Source organism: Parambassis ranga, chromosome 24, assembly GCF_900634625.1.
Source record: "Parambassis ranga chromosome 24, fParRan2.1, whole genome shotgun sequence".
Lineage (NCBI taxonomy): Eukaryota > Metazoa > Chordata > Actinopteri > Ambassidae > Parambassis > Parambassis ranga.
The window spans coordinates 5,210,577-5,231,483 of record NC_041043.1 but is presented as its reverse complement, the minus strand read 5'-3'; the positions used below and the strand labels follow the sequence as shown (position 1 = coordinate 5,231,483).

The following is a 20,907-nucleotide window of genomic DNA, read 5'->3' as shown; positions in this document are numbered from 1 at the left end:
CAGCTCGCAGACACAGAAGCTTTCCTTTGATGAAAAACACATGTGCACTCCACCTAATAAAATGATGACACCATCTTTGTTTACATAAACAAGGGAAGGTGGGGGGGGCGTGCTTCATAAGACCATCGCCCACATTTAATATATACAAAGAGAGGGGGCGGGGAGTCATTTCCAACCACTGGATTCCTTTTTGTTTTGTGTTAAATATGAATTTTACATATAGATTTTGTGTATAAATCATCAGTGTTTCTTGATTAGCTTTCAGCTGACTGATCATTAGTCATCTGTAAAAAAGACCTCAAGCCACTAATCAATGGCTGTATTTGCAATAACTCATTAAGTCTTATAGCAACAACAAAGGATTGCTTTGTCTGGCCTTACTGCATGCATAGCTATTTTGTTCACAGCAGTGTCAGCCAGCGTGAGTCACACATTATGTCAGGGAGCATTAAGTGACAATGTAGGGTTACACTCTGTAAATCTGTCCTCCTACACAAAAGCATCGGTATAGAGCTACAAGCCTCTCTGGCTTCCACAATAATTGATCCACACCTCAGGTCATTGTAAATACATGCTTTTCATTGGAAGTGGAACACACCCCAGTGTAAAAATAATAATGATGTTTCACGAAGGCTGACACTTGCCAGAAGAGGTCATAATTAGCATCACTTCAGGGTGTTTTAAGTAAAAAAAAAAAAAGGGTGACCTTCACAGGATCCACTTCCTCCTCACCTACATGTAACCAGAGAGTGCCGATCAATCAATGCAGGATTATGTTGCTTGAAGTGAAGCTGTGCAGTGTAAATACACACCGTTACATTGCATTCAATGGATGAGTACTGTATACTTGCACCTCATATACTGCTGCATGTTTAAGTCCACTACATTTATACAGATGACATTTTTTATTGCATATAAAGCATAAACAAGCCCAGCTGAACCTTCTGCTGCAGTAAAATGAGGCACAGACATATATTCTATATAAATAAATGTACATAAATCCATCAAAAGTTCCAGGAACAACCTTCAGCATATTTTGGTGGTGACAAACCTTCATTTTTTAAGTGTAATGAGGTATTTTGACAGTTTTTCTACTTCAGTAATTAGTTTTATTGATACACCTACATTATTGATTCATCTATTCTTGTATTAAAACACTGTCAGCCATTATTCAATTAAATCTGCTGATAATAACTCATGGGCTAGTGTTTTTATTTTGGTCTTTTGTGCTCCTGCTTTATTCAAATTGCAGCAACCACGTGTATTTGCTGCCATCTAGCGTACAATTGATAATATTAACGTTTTTTTCTGTACCAGCCTGATTATTTTGCATTTTAAACAAATGTATTAAGACAAAAAAAATAAATTCATTTTCCACTTTTATTTTCCATTGCACAGTAATCTCTATCTACAGAATTTCTAAATTTTTGTGGCAGCAGATAAAGTCATAAACATCCATGTGAAAGTTGCATAAAACTGTACAAGAAAAATTGGCTACAATGAGAAAAATACTGCGACCCACTGATAACTGTTGAATCCAGGACAGAAGATGGCGTATGGCAGATAAGACAGGACTCCCTCTTTAATCGTGTGTGGATTGAATCAGGTAAAGAATACTGCATACTGTAAAGTGTAAGGACAAGAAATAAATCACTCAAAAGATGAACACAAATAAATAAAAACGCACAAATATAACAGATGGGTCGAAGGGAAAGACATCAAACAGGTATTTTTGTGGGAATGATCAGCTATTTTTTCCTGATTTTTTTTCTCGTCACCTTGAAAGGGGAGGGGGAAGACAGACCTGCCAACATCCACACTACAAAGCTTACTAAAACATAGAAGAGGCCTGATCTGCAGCTGTGGATCTCAATGGTGGAAGAGCGAAGGACATGAACCCAGAATTCAGAGGTCATCCTCTAAAGCTCATTATCATATTTGTTATTTTTTTGTTGGTGACTTTTAGTGCGTCTAACAGACACTCAACAAGACACGCACTGCTGACTGGTGAGACTAGAACATCCAACAGCAATTCAACCGGAACGTAAGTACAAATCATATTTTCATGGACACACCCTTACACACACACACACAAGAGAGACACAAACACATTCACACATAGATGGATACCATAAATATGAGATGTAATGGAATGCTTCTGCCCACTTTAACATTTAACAAGAATAGTGTTTTGTGACACATCATACTTTAAATGGCTGAGTTTCATTGCAACTTTCCATTTCTTGAACCCTGAAAAAAAACACACAAGGAAGGTGATGGTATTTCTGATCCTGTGTCTGCAAGAAGCTAAATTACACCAAAGGATAATGCAATGGAAAAAAAAGCTAAAGCAACTCTTTGGCGTCAGAAAAAATATGGCCTGTCTCCTCTTATTTTTATTTATTTTTGTACTTTTTTTTAACTTTTTCGTTGCCGGAGCAACCACAACTTTTTTTTTTACTTTCCAGTTGGTCTTAAAGATTGTCAAACTTATTTACTTATATATACAAAATAAAGGTTAGACAGAAGATAACACCACCATCTGAGCTTTTTACTGCAAACGTGGAGATTGGAACAAAGATCGGAGTGGAGCGTGAAGGTTTCTGACACCGAACGCAACTGTCTCTTCAACAAATAAATAAATAAATAAATAAATAAATATCCACACACACACACACACACACACAAACACACGATCTTCTCAGTCAGCAAAAATTAAATCCCTTTAGAGGCTGTCTCTCTATCACTCTGCATATATGAATACTGTTCAGATTTGTACTGATTTTTTTTTTATATCTGCCTAGAGTATTAGTGTAATTGTAACACTGACCTAATCAGTACTTTGACAGTGACTCTCACAGACTGAGCCAAACAGTGGAAGCTTATGACATCAGAGGGTGAGGGAGGCAGTTACATCAACAAATGTAAAGGTGAATGTGCACTGATATTCCCCAAAAGTCTTAAATGATATATGCCTTTTATATCCATGCCCTCCTTTTAGATTCCAGCCCTTTTCATAAGGAGAAATTAATTTGAGTTGTTAGACAAAAGTCACAAAATGTACTTTTTTTGTTTTTCAACAAATCCAATATCATCCACTTTCACAACGATAGAAAAATAAGAGATTTTCCAATAATACAGACGGAGCAAAAAACCCAACGAATAACAAATAGAGGAAGGGCAAGAAAATTGAAACACACACACACACACACTGTTGGTAACAATATGAAAGTCTGTGAGATACAGAGGAGAGTCTAAAGATTGAGTGAGATGATGAAATATCCAGTGTACATCAGAATGAGTTGCTTTTATCCTTAGGACTCTCTGCATAGAGAATGCCTCACCGCCGCCGCTTCCTTCGACCTCCGCACCCGGCTTCCTTCACGAGTTATCCTGTCCTTTGTATATGTCACTCGGAAGTGGATACAGCATTGCACATTAATTGGATCTATGTATATATAATGATGTATTTAGATTCTTTTTTTCTTTCTTTTTACATTTTTAGAATTATTTGTAGTCTTTGCTTCTTCGATACGTATTTGTCTTTTTTTTTTCAGCTGTGTCCGTCCGGTTTGAATATTGGCCACAAGGGGTACAGAGTGGAGACAGTAAAGAACGTTTTGGCAAATGAAGAATCTCCAGGTCGCACAGGAGGTCTGCTACCTCGAAGGAGAGGCGGAACAGAGATAAACAAAGACACTAGAATGTAAAAACAAAGACACCATTCCTTTGTTCCCGCTGAGGTTGTCCTTTTTCACCATCTAACTCTCAGTTCCACCCTAAGACTGAGGTAAGAACAGTATTCAACTTTGTGCTAGGGAAGGAAATCCCAAGTGTCCCAAGTGAAGAAGGCTTTGAGGGACAGATGTGTGGACAGACGGATGAGTTGGGGACGGGGGTGTCAGGGTAAGTCCAGATGAGACGGTGGGAGCTCTGCTCCTTCCACCATCACCGATCAGAACTGGTACCACTTCTTGTCTTTGCACTTCAGCATCATCTGGAAACAAAAGAAAAATATGTTTCTATAGCCACTTATCATAAGACATGTTTGATTATCTATGGCTGGGTTTGCACCAGACAGAAATATCAAAATAGGGAAAGATTCAAGTAGAAATGTGATTTAGTATTGATCTTTACCCTCAGTACATTTGAGTATCATGTAAGTTTGCTACCAGCAAACATATGTATGCATGGTTCCATCAAAAAGCTCAGCCACACTTCTCTGAATGTTTTATGGATATATACTGCCATCTTGTGGGCAAATAGTGTAAAACTTCTTTAACATTACTCAAATGTAGGAATCACTTGCATGATAACATATTAACAATGGTATTTTTTCCAATAAACAGCATTGTGTACAACAATTATGTTTCATTCCACATGTGACATTTTCTTATACCTCGTGAGCATGTTTGGAAAATGAATCTGCGCTGGCCATCATGGCAGCTGTCCTCTCCTCCAGTTCACCCAGTTTTTGACCTCTTTCATCCAGCGCTATCCGGGCACGTGCCAGATCTCCAACTACACCAGAGGCCGCCCCCTTCATGCCCTCAATGCCCCCCGGGCCGGGCATGTGCTGGGCCAGACTTCGAGACGCTCTACCAGCTGCTACCTCACCAACTAAGGATGGAGAGAAACGAGATGTGATGTAGAAAAGGTCGACAGTGGATGTATATCATGTGTAATCTTGGCATACATAGCTCCTCTCTGTCCAGTGACTGTGCTCCTCCACCAAAGAGGCCTTTGAAGAACCCTCTGTTTGGTGCCTCAGGGGTCTCCACTGGTGTAAAAAGTTCACCCAGCATCTCCTGCAACAACAGCAGGAGTCATTGTAGACTTAAATGTTATTTTTTAATGCACCTAAAACCTAATAAAAGCCATATTAAATGTTAACACACCTGTAGGTTTTCACAGGTGTCCTGACTGTAAGTGATTCTCTGGATCTCGGTGGGGGAGCAGAGGTACATGGCCTGACCCAGATTGGTGAAGCAGAACGTCCTGGCTATCCGCATGTCTGTCAAAGGAAGGTAGTTTACATCCACCAGCGGTCTCAGTCCTGGCACACTGGATAGAGGGCACAAAAACCAAATGAGTGACTTAAATTGCACTTTAGTCCTTGCTTGTTTTGCTTTGTTGAAGTCAGTCAGAGAGGACAATGTTCTTCCTGCACAAACAAACACACAGACAGACAGCTGGACAGCCTTGCTTTATCAGACAACCGTATGGACAGCTGCTTTGTCTCTGTGTCTCTCCTCTGGGGGAAGTCAAGATTAATGAGAAAGAGTGACACACTAATACACCCCCCCTCCATACACTGCATGAAAATCAACCTGGATGACCTTGTCACGTTGAATTACTGCAAATTGTCTGAGCTAAGAAGTGGCTGTGGCTTAAGGAGGATGGTCACCAACAGGTCCGTGCTGGGACAGAAGTCTGTGGGTTTGTTGTGGGTCTGCATGAATACAAAAAATCTGTGTCTGACTTTGAATGAATAAGAGCAAATGGGGAAAGATTGAGTTTGTAATGATGAGGCTGTCTGTCTTAGCAGAGGTGACGCTTATTCTGCCATTCAGTCTGTTGCACTGATTAATAAATAAATACTATGGATTGTACTGGCAAATAGAACAAATATAAAATATAGTTTCATCATCACATGCCAACTGTCTATGATCAAAACAGCTGTAGGTTTGTTGCATTCTTTGTGTTATTGTGCAAAAATGAATCCAGTGAGTGCAGACTACTTTATTCTGTGCAGTGCTAGATCATCTGAAAGCTCATATTTTCCTTTTATCTTCATCCACAAACATAAAACCGACAAGTTTAAACATAGAAGACACGTTTCTCACCTGAGTGTCATGATGTGGCCGTTGGCACAGAAACAAGCCACGCATAAGCCTTGGCTCATCTGCACCACGTCTGCCCGTAAGATGAAGGAGGTCTCTGTGATGCTGTGTTTATAGATGCAGGTCTGAGAGGGGAGGGAAATGACTTTGGCCTGTTTCTCTGAACACACCACAGCGTACTGGCTCTCACTGAGGTCCTGTGAGGAGGACGGGGACACGGAGACGGGCCGGCGCTTACGGACCTTCTCTCTCTCTTCACCGTCTGCCGTGACGTTGGGTTCGAACCAAGGTTCGTATGCAGGGGACAGCTGAGAACCTACGGAGTCCAGAAGGGCCATCCGCATGATGCTTCCCTTCAGTCGCACCAACATGCCTGGTGAACGGAGCAGAGGTGAGTGGACAATTCTACAAAAGGCACTACTTGTGCTGTCTGTTGTTTCGTTAGAAACAAAATGGAATAATATTGACATCATTTTTATTATATTTAAGGTTGAAACATAGACACAAACATCCCCACCCTGCCTTCTGAGATCCTGTTACCTACCCGTTGGTGAAATAATAACAGGCTGCAACTGCCGTTGCTCCCCAGCAGGTGGCAATGTGAGAGCTAGAACCAGCACAGTTCCCAGAGACGTTCCCACGTACAGGCAGGGCGTCAAAGTGCTGTCCCCTTTGCGCGCAAAGGTCTCGCAGAAATGGAAGGAGCTGATGGCCTCTCGTGCTTCCTTGTCGATGCTGGTGACGCTGGAAGAGCGTGAGCGGCTGAAAGAGTTGTCCCGGTGGTCTAACGGGTTGGCACCCCGCGGCGGGCATACAGAGAGGAGGACAGTAAGGAGAAAACAAGAGAGAGGTAAAGCACCTGCAAGGCAGTAAACATCCCAAGACAGACGAAGATGTGGAAATAAAATGATAAAAAAAAAAAACAGTGAACAGCTGTTCTTTGTACTTTAAATGGATGAAAGTGGGTTTTAGAGTGGATATTATAACTGATACAGACAGGAAACTGAGATAGAGACTATGGGTTTGCATCCTTCAGAGCAGTATCACCTACTTTTACATTATATATATAACACAAAAGTGGTGAAATAATGTCTGGCACTTCTGTAATAGACACTTAAACAAGGACTCAGGAAATTGCTTTTATTTGACCCTTTAAAAACAACTCTTGTTCCATCCAATTTATACGGCCCTGAAGTAGAAAATGTCTGACAACTTATTTTAAAGAACCAATCAGACAGAGAAAAGAAAGATATGAAGAACACAGAAGAAAAAAAGAAAGCTGCCAGAAGTTACAGAAAGCTTCCCGGTGAGATGGGGTCTGCAGTTTAGCTTAGCACCACTGACCTTCAGTAAAAAAAAAAACCCACAGCGGTCAAAACGTGGGAGTTTTATTCAAAAACAATTTGATTTAGTTCAAAAAGATCAGATCAGTGCTACCTCTCATGCAAAAATGAACAGAAGAATCTGCACAGCTTGCCAATTGTGAGGCTAATAACCAGATAAAACTGGACCAATGGAATGTGGTGGAGTCCAGTATAAGTCAGAAAAAAAGTATACTGCATTTCAAATAAATTCTTTGGAGGCACAAAGTCAAGGCTTACCCAAGTCTGGCTTTAGCTCAGTAGGCAAGCTTAATTTCCGTGACATCTTTGCTGGAAAAAAGAGAACATCCCTCTTTACAAACACACGTCTAAGCTAACACACGATGCCATGCAAAGCTAGATAACCAGCACTGCAGAAGGACTGTGCACAGAATACACCAAAGTGACAAAAGACTGTGGAACAAGTGCCAAAGGGATTGCTTTATTGAGCCAAAATGCGTTATATAGGAGGACACACTGCATGAGGACTCAGAGACAACCCTGTGTATCACAGAGGCATGCTGTGACAGACATAAACAAAGAGGTGACCCCTGCTTGCACAACGCCCCGAAAGACGGGGACTGGCACTGTCAGACACAGAAAACTGCACGGCCATTCAGGACCTTCATGCCAAAGGAGCATGCATCAAGAACAAGGACTTGACAAGGAACAGAAATAATGAACCAGGGGTGGAAAAAGATAGTGGGAAAGATGTATATATATATATATATATATATATATATATATATATATATATATATATATATATATATATATATATATATATATATATAATATTTTGTTTGGATCACACATCATTCCATCTTTTGAATAGAAAGAGAGTGAATGTGGGTATTGTTTTCTCTGTCTGTAGGAGAAGGAAGCAGGAGACAGAGGTGATGAAAGAAGACATGCACTGAACTCTTATGACCACTAACAAAAGCTAAAAATCATAATGTTATGGCAGGCTAGAGATGATTATTTTTGAGGGGGCCTAAAAAGCTGACAAAAACAAATGAGGAAACCTACCTTTACTTGAAATCTGTGACTCAAATAACATTAAATAGATTTGTTTTCAAAGCTCCCTGTAGTCCTGACAAACCTACACTGGATTACCTTTCTTTTTTCTTTATGGACCCTGTATATACTGCATGCCACCCACCCACACAGGTACCCTTCACCTATTCAGGTTAATTCAATTTCTGTATAGGCTCAATTTGGGTGGAACAATGCTGGGAATGGCTGAGGTCACCCAACTCCATTAACCTTTATTCATTAAAAAGGATTCCTAACTTAAAGGTGCTAAAAGCTAAAACCAGGCTACAGGGAACTGAACAGAAGAGAAAGGTAGACCTTCAAATTGTTGGTTGCTGTTTGTAAACACAGATTTTCAACTTCAATAAGCAAGAGAAAGTCACGGCTCGACAGCGAGCTTCGGTATTCATAGAAGGAATGAGAAATCGGCTTTTTTTTCAATGCCATTATGTTTTAGAGCACAAATAAATGCATCTTATGATGTTGTCAAATTGTGTACTTCATCCTGTTTGTCATGGCCTCTCTGCTCTGCCGCCCTTGGTCAAACAAGAATTTCCTTTTGACAACAGGAACTGTATGTATTAGATGAATGTTTACAGAAACCCACTCCCCATTAAAACACTATCTGGACTTCATTTATGGCATATTTACAGTAGAATTTGAGTGTAGCTCAAGATGCTCTACAGTTTTACACATTTGTGGGTGGTCCTAAAAACCCTGTGAGTTCCTGCAGTGGAAAAACACCAGCAGTTTTTTTTATACAGACAGGAGCAGAGACAGTACTAGTAACCTGGTCACCTTACAGTCCAATTCTAACACATTGTGTGCTGCTACTGGCCTGGGACTACACACCCATAGCCCAAAGTCAACACACCGGTTCACACTTCAAGCTGATTTTTAGGAAAATGATATATTCTAGCTAGTAAAAACACCTGGAAGTGTCACAGACAAATGTATAAATAGAGTTTATGATGGTTTATGCTTATGTAACAGCCACTAAAAGACTCTAAATGTCCCTTTACAATGATTTATCTGTTTTATCAACACACACAGGAGGTACACAAAGACATGGTTGGACAGATGAGTTTCTTTCCATTCTGTGGTGTCATCATACTATGGACAATAATATTGGGACAGATGTCAAAGGCAGGCACATTTACAACTGGACACTCGTGCTACATACATGTAGCATGCAATATGTATAATATGTATATTGGACAACCGAGGTGTAGACAGCTGCAGTCTCACCCTCCTTCTACGTTAGTCTCAGCTCCAAGAGATCAAACATCAAATAAAAGCTCCATGTTGTTTTAATGTTTACGATACGAATGCTGGGGCAGAGACTAATGTAGAAACAGAGTGGAACTTCAGCTCTCTTTTCTCTGTTTCTTTTCCACTGTGGTGACTATGGACACTGAGGACAGAGACAGTTCTCCACAACGAAGATAAATAAATAAAAACAGGGGTACCAAATCTGGACCATATGTTTGTCCTGCCTACAATTCTTTGGCCAATCTTACCTCCTCTACCACCTCCATTGTAGAACTGCTGTAGATTGCTGTTTGACATCAACACTTTTGGGGGTGTGGGGGTGGGGGGGGGGAAGTAAAGTACAGTAAATGTGAAGTTAGAAACACCCTTTGTCTTTTTTTTACTACATACAAACGAGCACAGATGACAACAAAGCTCGTCATGGACAATGATTTCATACTATTTTCTAAATCATAAACAGATTCCTGATTGACAAACGACTGTGTTACAATGATTTACAAAAATTGGTCAAGAATGATTGTCAGATAATGTGTGCATTTTGTGACACACATGCTTTTATATTTGGAACAAAACAGACCTCATCTCTGGCTAAAAAAAAGGACAGAAAAAGATGGACTTATCCATTATTGTCCAAATTTTAGACCACAAAAGAGGACAAATTTAGCCCACAATTTAGTCTGGGTGGGACAGCTTTGAAAAAGCGTATCAGGTTATGCGATTGAGATTTTTCATTACATGTCATCATATCATGATGATATTTTAAGAAGCAGAGATGATGATTTAGAGTAAAAAATCATATCTCTCCTGTGCTCATCGACTTCACTAGCCCTACTTATGGACTAATGATATATATAGATATCTATTACAATATAATCACTGTTTCATCTTGCTGTCATGTTTGCTCTGTACTGTATCATGTTTGTATCATGTCTGCTCCTCTTTCTCTCTCTCTCCTTCATCCCCTCTCTCTCTCTCTCTCTCTCTCCTTCATCCTCTCTCTCTCTCTCTCTCTCTCCCTCATCCTCTCTGACTAGCGGCAGGACTGGTTCCCCCTTAAGCTGACGGGTCCTGCTCAAGGTTTCTTCCTCTTAAAGGGAGTTTTTCCTTGCCACAGTGCTCTTAGGGGGGTTCCTGTGAAGCGCTTTGAGACAATGTCTGATTGTAATATGCGCTATATAAATAAAACTGAATTGAATTGAATTGAATTGAATATTTAATGTCCAGAGAAAGAAACAACAAAATCAGTCTGTGGGTGAAAACGAACTATTTTGTTTTGTCTGACGATGTTAAATGTGTTTAAAAGTCTGTGCCAGTGTGTCATTTTAAGTTCTTGCGAAAGCACAAATCTTATTGAGCAAACAGTCACTACCCCTTGAACTAGTTTTCCTTCATCTTGCTGCCAGAAATGTCCTTCCACAGACGACAAACACTTAGGCCACTTAGACTACATAAAGAGTTAATGCAGACAGTTTTTGCAGGAAAGCGGCTTATCTCTCTCTCTATCCTATAAATAATGCAAAGCAGACAGATGTATCAGACCGCAGTCTGGTAGAATCAGACACGAGGGTTGGGACACCCATCGTACCTGTAAGAAGCAGCAGCAGCAGCAGCAGCAGCAGGAATCCAGACACTGAGATCTGTTTTCTGTCTGACCTTTATAAAAAGCTTCTTTTCATCATTGAGTGAATGCAAAGTTAAAGCTAATGAGATGAACCTGGGCTGTTCTCTCTTCAAGCACCTCCAGCTGAAATACTAATGATGTACGATTAACATGGAAGCAAGTAAAAGAGCAACAGAGCACCTGACTGCTGCAGAATGTGGTTGTAAACGGCGGTTGAATAGCATCATTGTGTCACACAGCTGCCTGCAGCACGATCTGCTCTGCTTGCTCTCCTTATAAAAACTGAAAGTTAACTAAATTAAAAGCTAATTCACATAATCTTGGAAAGCAATACATCTGAATGAAATTATGCCCTCTCTGAGCATGTGAGAATACTCAACAACTATGATTAATGCAAATGAATGCGTATTTAAAGCAGAAGAGTTCTGTATTACAGTTTCATTCAGTTTTATAATTTTCATCAGTTGCACTGAATTAGCATCGCAGAGATTAGACTCGTTTACAGTCTATAACCCAGTTTTCCAGGATACCGAGAGAGAATAAAACAAATTTATTCCTGACTATTGAACTCCGCAAAGTGGTAAAAGAATAAATGGGAACAAATGGAAAAATACTCTTTAAACGCATCAAACAACAGACAGCCAGACAATTATACGGTTCAACAAAAACCTTCTCTACAGTTTCAGTTGGATGAGCGACACTTTCAATAAGACTGTATTAAACGCTGAGGCTCTTTTAAAACATTAATCTCCTGCTCTAACCAAGCGTGCACAGGTATATTTTTGACTGGTGTAGGCTCACTATTTTCTTTCAGTGAGGCGCTGAAGGACATGTTACCTGAAGTGGGAGACTTGCAGCGGTCCTCTGACGTGGCCGAGCCCTCATTGATGTCGCACAAACCTGCAGCAGAGAGTCATTATTAAATCCGTGAGCCACTAGGGTGTTCAGTTAGAGTTCAGCAGACTGGCCTATCAGACACTCAATTTTTCTCAATTTCAGTTTTTCTTTATCCAGTTTGAAAGCTAATTCGTCTCTCATTCATGTGCACGTCTGGGTACGAGTCTGTGTGTGTGACTTTGTCCTGTGAGGCAAAAAGCCAAGCAGACAGCAGTCCCTGTTGGCACAGAAACACAGCTGGTCGTCTGATTACTGCTCACACTCGCCAAGCTCTGACAGGTGCCAGCCCACTGCTCACCAGTCAGTGACACCAGATGCTCTGTGTGTATTTACACATAAACGTTCTTGTGTATACTTGAGTGTTTGGATGTGTGTATAATACTCTGCTGTTAGCATATTTGTGCATAAACTACCAATGACATGAAAAAGAAACACCTCCACACACACACACAAACACATCTTATTAATTCATCAATCAAACTTATAAGTATGAGCCATGCATTGTCATGACACTGCGGCAGTCTGTTTAGCTGCACTGCCGCTGCCTGACACATGGTGGCAGTGTGTCCATACTGAAAGGATCCTAATATCTATCAGAGGCTGCATTGGCGATGTGTGTAAAAAAAAAAAAAAAGGGATGGGCTGTGAATGTGTGAGGCGAAGGAAGGTGGATAAACAGAGAGAAAGTCAGTCAAAGACAGAGTTATCAGAGCGTTCTGTAATGTGTCAGCTCAGGCTGGACAGCATCATTAGAGATGCAGCCCGTCTTCAGTCATTCTCATATTTGGATTGTATTACAGATTAGATCAGGGACCGTGAGGTCACACTAGTGGTAAAAAAAAGACTCATCATGTTTGCTGGAAAAAAAAAAACTGTCTGACAGGGAGACAGGAAGGAAAACTAAATTTGATTGCAGTTCCTGTGAGATTCAGTGTGATTGTGCGGTCAAGACCAAAAGCTGACAAGTGGTATTTGACGTTCTGGGCAATTTTCCCAGAATGTTTCATTTTTTTGTTTTGCCTTTTAAGGTTAGAGCACAATTTTAAAGTCATAGTGAGATGATGTGGCAGTTTTTTAGTAACTATATTCAAAGAGAAAATGAAGAATCAAATCCAGAATTCCTATTTTGAACTTAACAAACCTGCAAGTAGGGCCTGAAAACCGGATTCATATATGTGCAATATGACAGTACTGATATAACACGGGCTGGGCAGTGCATTATAATGTCTACAAAACACGACAACAGCAACTAATAACAGAGGAAAAACTTGGAAACTTTTTGTCCTTTTTTCTTAATTACCTCCGGAGGGCTGTCGTGTCTTTCTTGGCGACCGAGGCTGTCTCTGGTAGGGGTCATTGGACCCATAAAGCTCGACTGTCCCCAAGTTAAGCAATACTGTTTTCTGGATGTAGTCCACCACAGCCAGACCATTGCTGTTGCCAAACACCACCCTGAGGGAGGGGGGGTTGGCAAAGTCAGAAGAGGCGAGAAGGAGAAAAGTTGAGTGTCACTTGGCACATGAGATTGTCCTGTTGCATTCTTACTTACTTCTATTCTAGATTTTACTGTGTGTTTACTTACAGGCCGTAGGAGGAATTGAGCGCCAGACTTGTGATCTGTTGAGGAGGCTCTCCACTCACCCACACAAGCTGGACTACCAAATCTACCTGGTAACCTGGAGACTGCTTCAAAGGAGTACTGCGCACTCTGTGGAGAAGAACAGTAGTCAGTCAACAAAAAGAAAAGAAAAGAGAGGGATAAAAAAAGGGCTTCATATAGAGAATCAGAGCTGGTGCAGCTGCGTGTTGAGGGTCTGGCATGAGTGGCTGCAGGGGGAATGACGGAGAGGCTGTGGCTGAGAATGCTTCAGGCGGTGACTGAGTCTGTGTGCTTGAGGCAAAAGGCAAGACTCTTGTGTGTATGAGTATGTGTGCTCCTGCTTCCGATGAGTGCTTTTATGTGTGTGTGTGTGTGTGTGTGTGTGTATGTGTTTCATACTTCAGGCAGGGTGTGTTGCCTCCGTCAGAATTGTTGCTGCTGGTGGAAGGGTGTAAAGGTGAGCCACTTGTCTGAGGGGAGGCACCAGGGGTGGGAAGCGCTGATGTCTGTTCACCTCCGCCATCTGGGGACTCGCTATCGTTCAGCTCATACTGCATTCGCACCTCTAGTAGCTGCAGGAGAACACACACACAGATGCACATAAAAACACTTAAGATATTAACAAATTCATAAGGTAAGGAGAGCTCGAAACATGTGATGAAGGCATAACCTTCTGGTAAACAACATCTCCTCTGAGGAAATGAGAAGTCATACGACAGTGAATGACATGCTTTCACAGAGTCACTTTGATGATAAGGATTTGTTTGACGTGTGTGTGTGTGTGTGTGTGTGTGGGCAGATTAAGAGTCAAAGAGGTCCTTCAACTCTGAAATATTCCATTCCTTCTAAGCCCTCCTTCAGGCTACCCTTTTGCAACCTCCGCCTTCGCAAAGACACGCACAAATCCTAAACTCACACACACACACACACAAACACACACACACACACACACACACACACACACACACACACAATGCCCCCCCCTCCTTTTTTTGTATTCTGTCAGTGTGATTAGCCCCACTGACATGTGGGAGTGAAGAGTGATCAGGGCCCTTCAGATTCTCTCTGTTCTTCACTGCCTTCATTTTAGCAAGGTTAGAGAGAGGTGTTTGACCTTGAGCAAAGTGAGGCTGTTCTCCTAATTACAGCTCGCTACCACTGTATATCTACAACCGATGCACATGGCAGCACTTGGACGGCGAGACAGAGGACCTTAACCTAGCCAGGGAAGCATTTTTTGTTGTTGTTGTTGTTTTAACAAGGCTTTGAGCTGCTTTTGTTTTTAAGCCAGGTTATCAAAAATAAATATTCTGTCGCCACAATCCTGTATACTCTTCAACTGCAGTGTTGCACAATCATTCAAATATAGAGCAGAACAGTGAACATCACACTGTGGCCATAATGTAATTACAGCTGTAAATGGGAAGACAAGGCTTAAACTGTAAGTGAACACTAAACGATATACAGACAAGAGCTGGGTGCCAAATAAAAGTGGGTAACATAGCTTAACAGCAATGCACACTTACATTAAAATAGTATCTTAATAATAATAGTAGTAAGACTAAACAACACTGTAGAGTAAAAGTATTTTTAATGAAGACATGTTTAAGAGCTTAATGGTCTACCTCAGTGGCAACCACTGACTTAAGTTCAATAATGTGTTCCATGAAACCAATGAAACAAATAAATAAATGCGCATAAAAATGAAGCAATCAACTAATCAATGCACAGACTCATGTGTGCATCAGTGCTTAATAGCAGTCAGTCATTAATATATGATGATAAGATATTTTATTATGAAAAGGGAAATAAAGTTCTGATTATGAATGCTACCAGAAAAGCTCCCCCACAACTCATCCATCCATACACTTTCTCTTTCATACAACCACTCTGTCCTGTACTACAGAGTCACGGCGGGCTGGAGCCTATCCCAGCTGTCAATAGGTGAGAGGAAGGGTACGCCGTGGACAGGTCACCAGTGCATTGCAGGGCTAACAAAGAGAAACAAACAAGCAGTCACACTCACACCTACAGCCAAGTTAGAGTCCCCACTTAAGGTGCTCTTAAACGCTTCAATATCTCTTATTACATACTTTTTGGCAGCATCTATTGTTATAAGCAACAACTTTTTCACTAGCCAAGGAAAACGCAGCATGGCAATCAACGTTTCAATCAAATAGGAGCGATAACTTCTGTCAAAAAATGTGAAGCTCAGCTACCATTGATGCTTCATTTGGCGATAAATTGTGGCATAACAGGCATTTACTGGAATCAGAATCTTTCAGATGGGCACAAAACAATAGAGACCGTGAAAATTATTTGCTGTTTGTTTGAAAGAAAGATTAGGATATTTAGCACAAACAGCTCTGAGCACAAAAGGGCATCAGATAAAACACGTCGCAGCACTGCCCACATACTGCTGTATGATTGACAAGCGACTCCTGTGAAGGCTGGTGCAACAACACCGCTGCAGTGACTGCTTAGTGAGAAAAAAATGTAGCCAGACTTACAGCTAATCAACAAACACTTTTGACACTCCACTGCTACTGACCAAAAAGAGACTGCACACATACACACACACTCTCCCTGGTAACATAGAAGCTGTGAGCACATGCAAGATTAAACTGTGTTTCTCTTTATTTCATTAAACACTGACTCCCATCACAGCACCATTAGCACTTACGTCGCTATAAAGGCAAATTATAATGATGGTCGATCTTTGCTTGTTCACTGCTCTGTCTGTTGGCATGGTAACCATACTGCATTTGACGAAGCAGATCTTTGAGTGCATGTGTGTGTTTGTGCATATGCCTCAGCATCTTAGAGCAGGAAAGAAGAAATGAGATAATGTAACACAGGAAAAACATTTAGTGAGTACCATCATCTCCCTAATCTGAGAGTGAGGTTTTAGATACTACAAGATTTTACTTTCTAGATATCAAAAGTAAAAAACAAACCCACCTGTAACACCTCAGTAGTTACTTCCAGCTTGCTGAATCGGTAGATGATAACATTGGCTGACACTCCGGCCACGCACAGCATCCGGCTCTCAGGACACCAGGCCATGATCTGAATGGCAAAGGGGTCTTCGTCTGACACTTCAGTGCTGCCCTTGTCCTCCTTAGACCGGTTCCTGTCAAATACCTTGGCTGTTTTGAGTTTATAGAGCACCTGGAGCATTACTGAAACAGAAGGGAAGACAAGGTATCGGTTGCAGTCGAGAGAGATCAGACTTCAAGGACCGGATGCTAAATGTGGTGCTTTAAACAAGACAGCAAACTCACTATAACAATGTGATTTTGTGAGCATGACTTACATGCAGAGGCATCCCAGAACTTCACAGTTCCATCAGCATGCCTGAAAAAACAACAGAAATTTAGAATTACCTCAACCAACCAGTGAAGCTACAGTTTACATCCATGGCTGTCCAGAGTTTCCAAGCATCTGCAGACTTCTCTTGAATTAGAAATGTAAATACACGAAGATTTTAAATGATTAATATCATATTATTAATATTTTAAACGGATGACTGTACCACTGAGCGCAACTGAGGTAAAAGTTTGGGTGCTAAAACAATTAACGACATAACAAACATACACAAAGTCCACACACGTGCAGGCTGGTGGTAAAAGACTGCTCATGAATTCTTCCTCTGATATCACCAAAAACATCCCACATATTTTTGGTTGTCTCATTTTGTTTTGTTGCCACTACAGCTGAATGAATTGGGAGAGGAATATTTTGCAGGCTGTGGTTCTCCCTGAGAGAGACAGAGAAACCTGGATAGAATAGTAATTGGCATGTAGGGGTGAGGGAGAGAGGGGAGAGGGGGAGGAAGGAGAGGAGCCTCCTGCTGCCAAAACCATACTTCAATGTCACACTTCTTCTGCATGTGTGTTCTGTTAAGAACGCCCCCGATCCCCTTGTTGACAGCTTAGCGCGGGATAATACACATCAAAATGGAGCAAAGTGCACATGATTGGAATATATAAATGTCTACAGTAAAAGATTAAAGACAAGCTCCTTGGCTGCGCTGACCTGACACCGGAGTGCGGCGGAGGTGGAAGTAATTGCAGCAGGATAATAATGATAATGCTAATGAAATCAGTGTTGCCTTACCCGGTGATGATGATCTCTGGGTAGCTTTGTGTGCCTTGACCCCAGTTTCCACCGCTAATAGGCCATTCCTGCACATACAGCAAACACACACACACACACAGACTCATTACATTAGCAGATGAGATACAGTACATCTATGTCGATAAAGAAGGTGTCAATAAACACATTGATTTTGGCACAGACGACATGATAAAACTGCGAGAGCCTTCCCAGGAAAACAGGCAGGACTTGTTTGTCTCTAAGTGAGCCTGGCAATTATTTCATTATGCACCTCAGTGTGTGTGTGTGTGTGTGTGTGTGTGTGTGTCTCCATCTGTGTGAGTGTGTGTGTGTGTTTGTTACTAGGGGGTTCTGGCTTTGAACACGTTGACACATACAAAGGTCACCATGATGACTCACGGTGATCTTTATGTGAGAATGCCCTCCCGCAGCTCAGTCGGGCTTTTGCTTGAGAAAATAAATAAATATATATGAATACGAATAAAAGAAGAAGAAGAAGAAGCCAGCTTGGGTCAGTGCATGCTGACATTTCTAACAGAAAGCCCGAACAGGGTGACAACATAAGCATACATAATGGCTGAAAGAGCAGGGTGGGGGGGGGTCTGTCTGAGATGATACAGGGATACAAGAAGAGAATGAGAGGAGAGAGGAGGAGGAGGAGGATCATTAGGTAATATGACACTGTTACATGCTCCGTTTAGCTTCATGGAAACATTGAGAAATTTAGTACCACTAAGACACATTTACCTATGCCTATGCTGAGTGAAGGTTGTAGAGTGATGAATGAATGTGATTTTATCCCGTCTCCTTGTTGTTCTCGAGAGTACGGTGCGATCGTGGGAACATTTTCATTTCTAATTCAGGCATAATATTTTTTTTTCCCCTTTTTTTTATGATGGCACTATCCAGAACGACATGAAGGAAAAGTACACCCTCAGGGTAGTATTATGCTGTTACATATCATGAATATGTGATTATTTCAGTTGTTGTAATTCATTTTATTATAAGTAGACCTGCTGCCTTGTGGTTGTTTGCCCCCACCAACCAGTGAAGTTGCAGTTTAAGTGCATTCATGTGAGTCAACACTCCTAAACTGAATGTGGTGAAGATGTGAAATATTATCACAGTTAGATGGACATACGAAACATGGCGTGGTGTCTAACATCTCCAAAAAGTATGTGTGGGAAGACAATTCAAATGCACAACCCAAAGTAGGCATGGATGTAAACAGTAGGGATAGGAGAGAAGTTAACAGTAAAAGACAGCAAATGACTATCAAAATAATGAAAATGTAATGAGTATGACCCTTGCAGCAAATAATTGCCCATCCCTGCTGTATAGGGTATAGGTCCTAAGCTACAGGCAGAGTGCTTACCTGCACAATGGCAATAAAGTTTACGTATTATATAACAACAAAATTGTAAGAGCTAGCTGTCTAACCATCTACGCCACTCCTATAGGCACTATGTGAACTAATTGCTTTGTCAACTAGTTTATGAAGCTAGTGCCCTGTGTGAATAAGTATAAATAAGCATGGGGCAAAAATTGTCACCATGGGAACCAATAAGACAGTTGTTGCTGATGGGATCTGCTGACCTTGTAACAGGCGGTCAATATTTTGAAAGGATTTCTTTTAGCCCAAACCTGGACAAAGGTCTGGAGTGCCACCATCCACCTCCTCTACTACCATTATGAGAGAAAAAAAAAGAAGAAAATAGCCATTTACAATTTTGCAACATAAAGTTGTTCTTGTACCTTTTTGCTGTAGCCCTGTCGTTTTTGCCGTGAGCCAACAGAGTAAAGTGCAGGTATGAGGTCCACAGGGCAGTCGGCAAAGTACTCGCAGCAGGTCACAGGAGACTCGTGGATAGTCAGAGGATAGGGGTTCTCGAATATGGGGTAACTGTTAAAAAGAGGGCACACACACTCAGTGTTAATGAGATTAGTCTGTCTGCCAGTAAGGGTATGGGTTCAGGTCAGTGGTAGACATTGACTAAAAAATGTGAATCATGAAAGCAGGCTATATGCTGTAATTAAGTGATAAGTGATAACAAGAACCAGCAGATCAAATGTTATGTTTTAGCTAAAGACTCACAGTCTAACTGATGAAGAGTTATGTAATGACAGACTCACCCATTTTGTGCAAGGTCGATCACCACTAAATCCTTTTCCAGAAGGACCACCACAGCATAAGGTTCCTGAAAATCTGGAAAAATCAAACATGCAACCGCAAGTCATTCATCACAGCACACTTTTATCAGCCTAGTAATTTCTCGGGGAAAGACGTCCTCTGAAATCTGCAAACCACATGGGAGGAATTCCTCTTACTTTCTTCTGCAAATCATATCTGTGCCCTGAAGATGTTAGGGCAGGAGAGCTTAACGTTTCCATTTTATTAAACTACGTGATCTATATATCTATCTATATATATATATCCATGGGGAACATTGCTCTGGTTGAATATTTGAATTGGGAGTACAACTGCATATTCCATTTAAGATTAGTCTCCTCTAATAGATTTGTAACATTTTACTACAACTTATAACTGCATGACCTAAAAGCGCAACAATGGAACAGACTAGGCTGCACAGTTTTGAAGCAATGTACAAAAGACCTTCTAACTTTCACAGATTATAACAGAATATATATGGTTTCTGACAAATAACAGTGTAGGTTAGACAGCATGTTATAGCATTGCACCAGATAGGAGGCAATCCATGTGTTTTGTTTATATGCTATTCAAAACAAATACAGACATCCATGTCTTTTCTGCACAGACACATCTAATGTTCACCTCTTCTTTTGGCGCTTTATTAGAAGTTAACCAGGAACATGTACTGTGCATCTCTGATTTTGTCATTTGGGTGCAAAGTGCCTTTACGCTGCTGTCCTCTTGAAGTGCATATGTGACCTTCAACATCACACACAGATAAAAAGAATTTACCAACTTTATTTTTTAATCCACTTGTCTGCTTGTTGCTGCACTAATATGAGCTATGAAACCATTTCTCACACATCAAACTAGGACATTTAGGCTACTGCATCGGTTACAGCCACATCAACATCAGCCTACTCTATAGACACTAATAATGGTGTGCATGAACACCCTGTCAACCAGACATGTATTGTGTAATCCAAAGATGTCCATTACCAAATGAA

The 20,907-nt window shown here is 41.0% G+C and overlaps 1 protein-coding gene across 3 annotated transcripts in view; it reads right to left on the bottom strand.

Moving 5' to 3' along the window:
* Positions 1-1,439: 1,439 nt before the first annotated feature.
* stxbp5a (syntaxin binding protein 5a (tomosyn)) overlaps positions 1,440-20,907 on the bottom strand; it is an 80,771-nt gene continuing 61,303 nt past the window's right edge. Inside the window, exons 12-28 of one of the 3 annotated variants that reach the window (XM_028397802.1) lie at positions 19,882-19,954; positions 19,504-19,651; positions 17,749-17,816; positions 16,946-16,986; positions 16,591-16,811; positions 14,029-14,201; positions 13,612-13,737; positions 13,330-13,481; positions 11,970-12,032; positions 9,760-9,813; positions 7,445-7,495; positions 6,388-6,669; positions 5,847-6,216; positions 4,899-5,064; positions 4,697-4,808; positions 4,400-4,620; positions 1,440-3,997 (exon numbers count right to left, since the gene is read on the bottom strand). In XM_028397802.1, the coding sequence (XP_028253603.1) occupies positions 3,956-3,997; positions 4,400-4,620; positions 4,697-4,808; positions 4,899-5,064; positions 5,847-6,216; positions 6,388-6,669; positions 7,445-7,495; positions 9,760-9,813; positions 11,970-12,032; positions 13,330-13,481; positions 13,612-13,737; positions 14,029-14,201; positions 16,591-16,811; positions 16,946-16,986; positions 17,749-17,816; positions 19,504-19,651; positions 19,882-19,954 (2,363 nt within the window). In that variant the 3' untranslated portion in view covers positions 1,440-3,955. The remainder of the gene's footprint in view (positions 3,998-4,399; positions 4,621-4,696; positions 4,809-4,898; positions 5,065-5,846; positions 6,217-6,387; positions 6,670-7,444; positions 7,496-9,759; positions 9,814-11,969; positions 12,033-13,329; positions 13,482-13,611; positions 13,738-14,028; positions 14,202-16,590; positions 16,812-16,945; positions 16,987-17,748; positions 17,817-19,503; positions 19,652-19,881; positions 19,955-20,907) is intronic. The other 2 variants (XM_028397804.1, XM_028397805.1) reach the window with 2 other exon arrangements.